General features: G+C 36.9%; 1 protein-coding gene across 3 annotated transcripts in view; it reads left to right on the top strand.

The window, feature by feature from the left end:
* Positions 1-11,932, top strand: part of RNF180 (ring finger protein 180) — a 75,367-nt gene extending 63,435 nt beyond the window's left edge. For 2 of the 3 annotated variants that reach the window (XM_054186885.1, XM_054186883.1), the window contains one exon: positions 8,644-11,932. In XM_054186885.1, coding sequence (XP_054042860.1) covers positions 8,644-8,846 — 203 coding nt within the window. In that variant the 3' untranslated portion in view covers positions 8,847-11,932. The remainder of the gene's footprint in view (positions 1-8,643) is intronic. The other variant, XM_054186884.1, reaches the window with a different exon arrangement.
* The last annotated feature ends 262 nt before the right edge of the window (positions 11,933-12,194 follow it).

Here is a 12,194-nt window from a genome sequence, read left to right as displayed (position 1 = left end):
TTGGTCATCTTCCTAAAAACTTGTTAAGTACTGTCAGCATCAGAAAACTTTTAGTTCAGAAAAACTGTGACACCTTTCTTAAGATATGGTCTTCTGCTTTTTATTTTTCATTCTCTGGAGGAATTAATATTTTGCTCAGAGGGGAAGTAGGAATTTTTGGGGTTGCCATTAGCTAAAGCTAAATATGAATTTGCTCAAAGATGATGGCATGGCTCCAAGATAGGTCATTCACCAGTTTCTCTGGAGGAATTAAGGGAGGCATGTTGCCAGACAGCTAGATTTGCAAATAGACTAAATGCTTTGTGTAACTACATACAGCCATGTCTTACAGAGGGGTGTGGTGAGGCCGTGGCATGCCTGTCTTGTGTTTTCGCTCTGACCTTTGCTGTCAGACTGACCCTGTCTTAAGACAAGTTGAGCCAATTCATAATGCTAGTTTTAAGTAAGTCGTTTTAAGAAACTATTTGCATTACTGTTACCTTGCGACGTTCCACTAAAATTGGCTTAAAACATTAAAGCCTTAAGCACTGAAAGGCCTGTAGGCAGCAGTGTATAACAAAAATCTGAAAAGTTTTTGTTAAATGATCCTTAGTATTAAATTAATATTATTTTTTTAACAAAATATAGTGATCATGCAAATCAAGAAATAAGCAACTAAAGAGAATTGAGCACGATACGAAATAGCATTCCCACTAGAGACAAGCAACGTTATGAAATACTTTTTAATGCTATTTTATACTTATTCAGTCATCTTGAGCTATTATATTAAGCCTACCTATAAATATCAATGGCTTTTGCCTCTACGTATTTTGTCTAGTAGCAGTCCGAACAAATGGAGCCTGAAGGGATGTAGGTTAGGCAAGAGTCGTAGAGGAGAATAAACCTACAGGGAGCTGATACCATTACAGCAATATGGTACAAGAGGGTGAAGGGTCTTATGATGGTAATTTAGCAAGTGTTGCTAGCAGTGAAATACAGTATTTGATCAACTGGGGAGATGACAAATATAAAGAAAATATAAACGTGCAGCATGACTTTTAGAAATGTTCAGTGATAATAAGTAAGAACAACAGAAGAGGGTGATGATGAATAGAGTTCACGATTTAGTGAAGAGACAGTGGAAGAGAAATGGAAAATAGATACAAAATTAATAAGAAAATTCATGGAGTCAGAATATTCTGAATACTTTTTAAAATTATTTTTTCATATAGATTATTGGTGCACATGCCATGGAAAGTTAAATACTTCAGGTTGCTGTTTGAGATTCCCTGACTTTCATTTTCTGCACTGTCATGGCAAGGAGAAAAGTTGTCCACAGGTTAAATTCACTGTTAAGTTTACCTACATGCAAATGAGAACAAAAGTGATTACAAATCCCCATCTTAAAGGTAAATGTATGAAAATTATCATAACTATAATATGTATGTCATCAGTGTCAAAAACTTATCTTTAAAAAACTTACCTTTAAAGTTAAAGGAGAACATTCTGTGGTCTAGAATGTATGCAAACTGTCCATTTAGATCCATGACATGATCTCATGGGGAGACCAGGCAGTGTCATTTCTTGGTATCAGTCATCAAGACTGTGGATTGCAGTCAGAACAGGTATGGTGAAGGGGAGGGCAGCTAAAAAGCAAATGTTTCATTTGTTCACAGATCTAGTTTACACCCTGAAAAATAAGGCCATGCATTTCAATTACTTTATATTATTTTTATTTCATCTGTATAATATTTTTATTTCATCACCCTTAATTGAATTTTGAAATAAAGTGGTTTTAAAGTAGGAGAGTAGGTTTTGCTATAAATCTTTTTAAAAAGCTGTTCTATGTTGTCCTGCCTGTTTCGTACTTTGTGTGTTATGGTTTACAGGAAGAAAGGAAAAGCAAACAAATAATTCACTTGGTTACCTAAAAAAACCCTTCTTGCAGGCTGGCTATCAAAATTTCTTTATGGTTTCCATGGTCAAATGACTTTTACATTGTGAAATGTGAGATTAGTTACTCTTGCTTTAGTATGCTTCCTAGCACTTAAACTAGCCAATTAGCTTGTATTTGTGAGTATTGATAATTATAGAATAATCAGAAATGTTTGGACAGAATATGTTTTCTAAGCGTATTCTGCCCTCCCACAGTCCTCTTGCTTCTTGATTCATTTACTTCCAGGGAATTAAACAGCCCAAGATAGAAAACACGAGTTGTTCTAGTTTTGCTTTCAATTTATCAGAGGGACTGGGCACAGTAGTCATTGAATATTTTCATAAAATTGGTAAATAGATTTCATATTTAATAAATTATCAAAATGTTGGTTATGCAAAATACTCAGTGTAAAACATGTATGCATGCATTTAATGTGACTTTTTGCATTTTATCATTCATTTTCAAAGCTTTCTCTTCTTTTCTTTTCCAATAACCTGATTCTGTGATAAGATATACTAGCTTCTTTGTTGAAATAAAGATCTCATAGCCCATTTTAACTAGCAAATCTTGCAATTTAGCTATTATATTAGTATAAGCAGAATATGATGCCACGTGATGTGCATATGGGAGAAGGCTGGTGTTTATGCAAGAAGTTTGGGATGATACCTCATTTGTGAAAGCAGTATAAAAACACTGTATCCTTGAAAAAAGTATAGAAGGCTGGGAATTTTTGGCCCATTTCTCCATGCTGTCATCAGGTCTGCAGGTGACAGCAAATTGGTGGACTGGTTCGTAGCCTCAATGGCAGGTCTGCTATTCAGAGAGAAAAAGACAGGCTGGAGAAATGCACTGAAACAGTGAAGCAGGTGCGTTGGCAGATAAAGTCCCTTTCAGCAGGGCACATAAAAAGAAAACCAGACCAAGGTAGAAGATGGAAAATATGATGTAAAAGAGCACCTAGCAAACTACATTGGGTTGTTGTTGGAATCCCACAGCAGTCTGTGTAGTTCAGAACATTCATTTGGAAAAGTGATACATATACAGCTGATAAAGTTTATTAGTGATACTAAATTATTCAGTTCACTGATGATAGTAAATACGAACTTGAAAGCTAACAGTTCTCTTGATCAGCGACCTCAAGGAGGTAACAGAATGCACTCTCATCAGGTCTGCAGAGGACAACAAATTGGAGGACAGGTTGATAGCTTCAGCACCAGGGCTGCTGTTCAGAGAGACCTAGACAGGCTGGAGAAACGTGCTGAAAGGAACCTTGTGAAAATCAGCAAGAACAAATGCTGAGTCCTGCACCCGGGAAGGAAGAGCCCCTGGCAATGAGACAGGTTGGGCACTGACAGCCGGGGCAGCAGCTCTCTGGAAAGGACCTGGGCGTCCTGATGGAGAGCAAGCTGTGCGTGAGCTGGCACTCTGCCCTGGCAGCAAAGAAGGCCAACAACACCCTCGGCTTTATGAATAGGAGCATGATGTGTGAACAGCAGTAGATGAGGGAAGTTTTTATCCCCTGCTACTCAGCAGACCACATCTAAAATACTGCCATTTTGTCATGTTTCCACCCCCCCCAATACAGGAAAGACAGCAGTAAATTAGGGCAGGTTTAGCGAAGGGACATCAGGACGCTCAGGGGCTTGGAGCACCTGACCTGTGAGGAGAAGCTGAGGGAACTGGCTTGTTTAGTCTGGAGAAGGGTAGGCTTTGGGGAGGTTCTCCAGGCAGCCTCACCATACCTATCAGGAGACCACCAAGAGGACGGACCAGCTATTTACAGTGGTGTGCGGCAGGAGGATGAGCAATGATGGATATGAGAGGTTCAGACTCCAAGTAAGAAAAGCACTTTCACTGGGAGGACAGTCAAGTGGTGGAGCAGTTCCCCACAGAAGCTATGCAACCTCCGCAATACATAATATTCACTATAATGAGCTGTAAATTAGCCATTGCCACTTAAGAAAAGAGAGCTGGGTATTACAGCTATTAGTTTTCTGAAAACATTCAATGCACAATCATAGTCAAAAGGTAAGAAGGAATTATTAGGATCATAACAAAACTGAAACAATTATGTCACATTGTCCAATTTTGCATATAATTTTAGATTACATCATCTCAAAGGATAAAGCAGGTGAAGCATATTGGAGAAAGGATGATCTGAAGTATGGAAGATTTTCCATACAAAAGAAATTTAAAAGTTTTTTTTGTTTGGAAAGGATATTACGGAAGACAGATAGAAGAGGTCCGTAAAATTATGGATGGCATAAAGATGTTTTAGGAAAGATTGTTCACTGTCTCTCAGTGAACAATTAGCAATTATCTCATTAGCAATTATATCAGCCATAATAGATAGGGCAAAACAATTGGCGCTGAGGGCCAGATGTCCACATTTGCATTTTAGGGAACAGGGGCAACTTCCAGTCTCAAGGGCTGAATGCCCATTAGTGGTTGAAGCATCTTATGGGAACACATCAGAGCTCTTGGAGCTCATCTTCTGGTTTACTTTCACCTGAAAGGAAATCAGTTTATTTGCTCTAAGACTACTCCACCAAGGGACACAAAGCGCAGTAAGTGGAGGCAGTGTGGGATCTGGTTCAAAAGAATGCACAGACATATGTAAGGAAAGAAATGCTGTCTTAATGCACTGTTCTGAGCACAGCTTCCAAAGCACTGCTGTCCTAAGCTGCTGGTTGTTGCAAGGGCACATATGTGAAGGTGTCAGTCTGTACTTGCCTTTTTTCTTATAGTCTTTCAGTAGGTCTATCTGTCTGTTGCAGCTCATGATCAGAAAGAAGAGACAGCGTCAAAGTGACCTTGGTACATCTGATTACCTAAGAACACTTGTTCTTAGGTAATTTAATTTTTACATGAGCACTTGTAATGTAAATGGCTATTACAGATTGCATATTACTCATTTCAGCGCACTTATAGAGTAAAATTTTCCATCTCATATCTTATATTCTTTAGTCATAGCAAAATGAGGTCAGTCAATTTATAAAATTGGGAGAATATTTTAAATTGTTTGTAGTCTTATTTTGAGTATTCTCATACCTCATCGGGAGCTTGCAAAATCTTTGGCGGGTACACATGCAACAGATGTGTGTATCGATGCTCTGGTGAAAGTCCTTTTTGATTTGCATGCTCTGGTGGGTATAAAAGTGTGATTTGCACACAACATTGTTTTTGTTATCTAGTAGCAGGTTTCCACTAACAGTCTGCCAGACTCCACGGGCACTGTGCATGCATATTCATATGATTTGAGTGGAAGTTCTTGTTCAGCGTATAGCAACACAGGCATGCACAAAAAAGTTGAGTAAAATATATGTTTTAACAAATACGTGCCTGTGTAGAAATTGTTTAGGGACTGTATTCATCAGATAAAATAGGATTTCTTTTTAAAAAAGAAGCAAATACATTAGATGTGATTTGAAGCTCCCTCAGCTTTTCTGTTTCATAATTCAAACCCCTACTCCATATTGCTGTACAGTTTTTGAGGAACTCTACAGCTCTGAGTTTTTATCTGCAGATGGCTAGAATCAGATGCAGAGACATGGCTTATTCCCACTCTAGCTGGAGAGATAGACATCTGAAGGTACTTTTCATGTCAGAATTTTCTAAAGACAGTAGTCACAGTACAGATCATAGAGTCTGCAGTAACTTTTGTGCATGATTATGGAGGGCTTCTAAATCTGATCCTTGGTTTCACTACTTTATGCAAGTTTACTTGGTAATATACTTCAGGGAAAAGAAACAGTTCTCATTCTTTGTTAGACTCTGTTAAGTCCTAGAATTCATTTTACATAATAGTTGTACTATTGACAACTTCAGCTGAAGCTTAATCAATTTACAGATGGTTGAAAAGAGATTATTTCAGCAATGGAATTGAAATCTCTTCCACAAAACTGGCTGTCAGCTTTCAATAGCTTTACTACACTCAGGAAAGCCCCAGGGACTACACATCATGTATAGTAAGCAGTTCCTGATTGTATACTTATGTTTAATACAGCACCAACAATTTTTCTGTGGGTTTCTGTAGGAAGACCAATTAGAGAATAGCCAGTTTCCTATACTGAAACTGCTGGTCTTGAATGTGGAATGATTACATTGCAAAGTTGAATATGTGATAAATTCAGTGCAGGTTTGCTTAAGGTGAGCTGCGCAGACATACAAATCAAGGATAATATTTGCCCAAATCCTCTAGAAGACAAGGAGTAACAAGTTAAAACTAATGTAACTACATGTTTGCAAAATTTCTTGATTATCCCTGTTGCTCCAAAAACCAGCCTCTAGCATTTTGTGTTATATTTACTTTAAGTGTAGAAATAAATAAAAAGAAAGCACAGGTAGAAGTCTCCACTAAGACCCTCCAGAGTGGATAATAGACACTAAAATTCATGTTTAAAAGGCAAAGCGAATCATATACCACTAGTGACAAAACTTTATGCCACTTGCAAATTAAATTTAAAAAGTAGAACTTAACAGCATAGATTTAGGTTTCTGTTTGACTATAATGTTTATAAAGTGTTAGAAAAGAAATTAAGAAAGATACAGGTTTGAAATTGAGGTAAGTTTTTAAATGAGCATTTTTCAAGTAAGTTCCTTAAAGAAGACATATTTTTAAGAATTTTGTTACTGAATTACTAATGTTATTTTTCAGTAATCAAAGATACTGTTTTAAATTAACATAATTTTAAATTAACATAATCTAAAGCATAACATAAAGAACAAGGAAGTCCATATCACACTTCAAACAGATCTTCAGCATCCTTAAGCAGATGTTCAGCTCATACACTTGGATAAAATTTTGTGGTATTGTAATCTAAAAATCTTTAAAAGTAAATCCTTGGAATTTTTTACTTCTTTTTTTTCTAGAGTCAGTGTAACATATTTAGCTGTGGGACAAATCTGAGCCCACTTGGAGTCACTCAAAACCATTGTAAAACATGACCACTCTCTTAACCAGCATGGAGATTTCATGTATAGTTTCCAAAATAAGGTAAATAATGTTAGAGAGATTCTGATGGATACGGATCTAGAAACTTAGTATCTGTACATGACAAACCAATACAAATTGTCATTAAAAATAAAAAGTAAAAAGAAATGCAATCATACCAGGATGAAAGGAAGAATTTCTGTGACTCAGTAGTCTAGTCAAATTCCTAAGTAAAGCAGTCATTAAACACATAGAGGAGGACCAGTTTACCTATGTAATTTGGAGTCAAAAGGTCTCTGATGAACTATCTTAGAAAAGGTTACCAAAGAGAGAAAATACTTTTATTTGGAAGGCGTGGAAACAGTTGTGCTGTAAAAGTTCTGGGCAAAATATTAATTCAGAAAAAATACAAAGAAACACTCAATATCCACCATTGAAAAGGAAAAACATTGAAATTCCAACAAAGTTCTGTATTGGGGCACTTTTAAAAATATATTTCTCAATTATCTTGAATAAGGTCTGAGAATGTTAAAATGAAAATTACTGGCACATGAACACCAATTATACACAACTATTTATATTAGTCAAAAACAGAGGACTGAAGAACTTCAAGGAGGCTTAATTAAGCTGGACTAGAAGACAGCACAGTAGTAGTTTAAAACTGAGGAAGGCACACTGAGGCAAACTGGTGTGCGGTGGTGCCCACTGAAGGGGACACTGCCTACCCACCTTGAGACCCCAAAAGCCATGATGTCAGTGCAGAGAAGAGTCTGGGAAGCTCAGCAAAGACCTGATTTCCAAAATCATAGAATGCACCATAAAAATTGAGAGTTACCTGAAAACCTGAGAGTTTACCAGACAAGTAAAACTGCATTCCCTCCTTGTCCTTCATCAGAATGGAACAGATCTTCCGCCTTTGCAGCGCAGCTCCCGGACTTTCCTGTGCACAACCTGCTCTCTAACACAGCTGCACAGAGACTCCTCTAACCTCGTATCTTGACATATGCAAGAACTATGCTCCTATACATAGAGAGGTCAGGGGAGGAAGGAAGAAGAAGGACCTTTTGGCAGGACCCCAAGCTCAGGCCATTCTTGGAGTCACAGGATTTTTACCCACTTGAAAGGCTGTGTTTGCATCTGCCTATATACTTTTAAGGTACTATCAGCATACAAACAGTAATTTAAAAATCAAATTTTAACCTGGTATGTATCATATAGAGACCTAATATTAAAGCAAGCAGGATTTATTTAGAAGAGTGTTTTGAACAAAATTCATATACTAGAAATAGAAATTCAGATGTATTTGCACTATTGAACTATATGTGTACACATATGGATGTGTCTCATTTACTGAAGAATTCAGATGAATAGACTTAGGGAATCCAGAGATTAGTTACTCACGAGGTTAATTGCAGATATGCAGCCTTTCAATTCTAGATCACTGAATCAAATTCAGTGGAAGGCAGCAAAAGAGAGCTGTTTGTAAGTCTGGATAACCTAAGCAGATAGCATTACTTTCCTATAGTAAAGAGTGCCAAATCCAAACAAATAAACGTATTATTTTCCAGACATGGGAGGCAGTTACTTTTTAAATCTTTCAAAATTAAGTCCACAGAGAGCTTCTTGCCCAACAAAGCAAGGAAACCTGGCAGTGAGGTGTGAGATTTCCTGCTTCCATTTGTTGTGTAAATAATTGGGGGAAGGAGGGTTAAACCTTTTTTTTTTTACCTTTTTTTTTTTTTAACTCAGTCTGGTTGCTTTTGTAAAGATTTCTGTCTCCTACTGTGTTTTTCAGCAGGTTTTCAAAGACGCTCACATACTGTAACAAGGAGGCATTTCCCACATGCTGCTCACAGGATGGACTACATGGACTTTGAGGATGATAGCCGTGGATGGCGGTTTGATATGGACATGGTGATAATCTACATTTATTCAGTCAACTGGGTAATAGGATTTATTGTGTTCTGTTTTCTTTGTTACTTCTTTTTCCCTTTTTAGCCTGTAGTAATCACAGTTAAGGAAAACAGCAGTCCTGTGAACGACAATAACATGAAAAGAAAAAACTTGAAGAAGGCAAAATGTTTGATAATGTGTTTTTATAATTCAAAATTGTAATAGACAATGAAATGTGATCAAGCATGCTGTGAGGCTATTTGATACCTCTGCTATGTGTGACAAAGTACTTGAGTTTGGTTCCAAATATGTGAAATCCAGATCATACTTCTTTCAGTGGGAGTTGAGCCTTGATTTTGGTGGGAACAGGGTTTATCTCCAATGTATAAAATAATTACTGTGTAGAAGTAGACTACTACTTGTTTGTAGGGGAGTTCTGTGTACTACAACAGAATATGATCCGTAGAGTCATTTTGGGGTTTGACTCTATGTTGACACACTTTGCTCAGTCATTGGTGCTTCAATTCCTCGTACATAAAAGCAATAAAGATGCTTCCCATTTACAGTCAGATCTTCTGGGAACAGAAGATTATAAGCACTGCAGTGCTGCGCCATGAGTTTTATAGGGATTCATTGGAGCTATTTGAATGTTTTAATCCAAATCCTGGAAAATTTTGACAATTGATAGACCTGTCAGCATTCTGCTGTGGAGATGTGCTGTACTCAGTGCCTGAACTTTTGAGCCTATTAACCAAAAAGAGAAATGATACTGCACAGTGTGCTGACAGTTCATCTTTTCAGCAAATGGCAATCAGAAGGAATCAAGTAACAACCCCAGGTTCTGCACATTAAAGGGACCATTTATGTGCAGATTCCCAGAGTAGCACTGTACCTTTTTTTAACCATCCAGATGAGTGTGTTTGGATCCAGCAAGACAGCTAATGAAGGGCAAGCAGCAGGCCTGCTGGCTATGATGCTGAGACGCTAACCCCAGTAAATATTGGAGAAAGAAATATTCTCCGGTGTAAGAAATCAGTATCATTATTAAATTTCTGTAACAATTTTAGGATACTCTCAAGCGTGGGCTCACCATCTCCCATCTCCAGGGAGATCACGTAAGAGGACACAGTATTTATTTGCACCTTTCATGTGAAACAATTCTAAAGCACTTTATAGTTACCCTGTATATAGATTGCGGAGCTACAGTACCAAACTGCAGCCAGTTCAGCAATCGTTCCATACTTGCTGCTTTATACAGTATTTTCAAATGAAAGTGAAAGAGCATCTATTAAATTGCAAAATGGAGGTCAGGAACTACTGTGGGAATCAGGTGCCGAAGAATGGTACAAGGTAGTTCAGGGGCTTACTTTTCAGGAAAGTACAAGGAATTTTTTATTTCTAAGGGCATGACCCTGCAAAGTACACTGTGGTTTCATCTAGAAAAGCATGTGAGTATATATATATATGTAGTCCCTCTGGTATCAGGATTTGTGTGGGAGACCTGTGGTTTTTCAGTAGGTGGTGTACTCCCCTGTTCTAGCGGAGAACAAGGAGAAATGTGTTGTGGAAGGTGCCATCTGCCAAATGCGATGGAATAGAATGAATTCAGGGGTTTTATTAAGCGTATGCTTCTGCTTCTTTACTGGAGCAGGGCCAGCTTGGTCAGTCCCTTATAGGCTATAAAGTGACCAAGACTAGAAACTTTCACTTAATCTGAAAAACAGCAGTAAATCAGCTACTAATATTTGGTTTTCTTACAGGCTGCGTAAAATAATCTCTTTGAGAATATATGTGTAAATTAAAAATTACAATTAGTCTAACTACACTGATTGGACTAAATAACTTTTGCCATCTTTTTTTGATATATGCAAGTTTAAGGGGATATAATAATTGAAATTCACCATCACCACATAGTCATGGTTGTGACAGAAATGCATTTTCTGTAATTAGAGTATATCTAGTTACTTTGTCGCTACCTAAAGGTGATTGGTTCTATTACTAGTGGCATTAGGCATAACGTTTTAAAAGCTTTAAGGTTTTAGTAAAGCATTTGGTGAATTTTCGTCTTTCGGTTCGTACAGTGAAGTCTTTTAAAAGCTAGGTCATAGGCTTATGTTTTGCTATATGTAGATGTGTTATGGTCAATAATTTAAAACATTTTTCTTACCTATGCCAGGACAGGGATTCTAGCTGCAATTTTTGTTTGTCTCTCTAATCTTAAGAATTTACTGCTCCTATCTCAGCAAAGAGAGGGACTGATTCACCTGCTAAGCCAAAATTGCTTCTACCACAAAGTACTAAAATAAAAAGATGTCATGAAAAATTACTTTAAATTAGCTGACATAGTCTGAAATTCCAGTAATAATGTAATTTAAAATTATTTAACTAGGATATCTGCTAAAACAATATCCCTAAGTAAATAATCAAAAATATATTGAGACATAAGAAACATAATATAGGTACTAACTAATTATATGAGAAAGAGTTACTTACATCATTTTTAATAGCATGTTACCATGGTTTTATTCTGAAAAAGGCAACAAAGGAGAGTAAAAAATCCAATGTAATATTGGCCTCTTTTGTACAGCAAGAACTGATGGTTTGCTGCATTTTCCAAATTTAGTAGGAGTGACAATCTTGTATAGCATTTCTAACTGTGTAACTCAACCTTTCTTCAAGGCCTAAACAATTAAGTGTTTCTTGGGCTATATTGTTTTATTTTATATTGGTTGTTTTTAATTCAAGGGGATAATTAGTTTTAAAAGATTACAAATGTACATAATGAGGACTGATGCAACTCTGAGAGACATTCTCCATAGGAAAACACTAACAGCATAGACTGGAGGCACTTTTTTTGTCCTGTATTGCTTTTTTGAGATACATACTTTTATAAAAATACAATAACAATTCAAAGGCTCAAATTTGGTTTTCTTTGAAGTCTGCCTGTAAAACGCTTTTGATATCTGTGGCAGCAAGAGCAAGTCCTTTGTAAGCAATTTTCTGAGTAAATTGATCCAGCTCTGTAAGCTTGTCTTTCTTATCTACAATAGTATTAAATTTTTTGCAATAAAATATGAGTTGTTTTTAATATTTTGCAGTCATTTCACTAGATTTTGCTCAGTGGAATTAAATTTTAATATTTTTTTCAATCAACATCTTGTTTGTTATCCAGTCTGCTCTGTTTCTGCTTGGGGTGCATCTAGGGATTGGTGAATTTTTTGCTACTGTGATTAACTCTTTTCATACTAGCAGCCTTTTATTTGTTTCAGTACTTTCCAGGAAATGGTCAGCTTTTGTCAGAAATCATCCTGGGGCAAGGTGTGGATTTTAACATATTCTGGTAATGAAGAAGACAAAGTGCTTGTGCTGTTAATCCAGACCAATTAACTGTTGAAGGCAGCATAAATCCAGGACAAGACTAAGTTTGGCCTTATCAGGCAAAGGGACTTTGTG

This window comes from Rissa tridactyla, chromosome Z (genome assembly GCF_028500815.1).
Source record: "Rissa tridactyla isolate bRisTri1 chromosome Z, bRisTri1.patW.cur.20221130, whole genome shotgun sequence".
Classification (NCBI taxonomy): Eukaryota; Metazoa; Chordata; class Aves; order Charadriiformes; family Laridae; genus Rissa; species Rissa tridactyla.
Note: the sequence above shows the minus strand (reverse complement) of the source record. Positions and strands in the feature narration are given on the sequence as shown.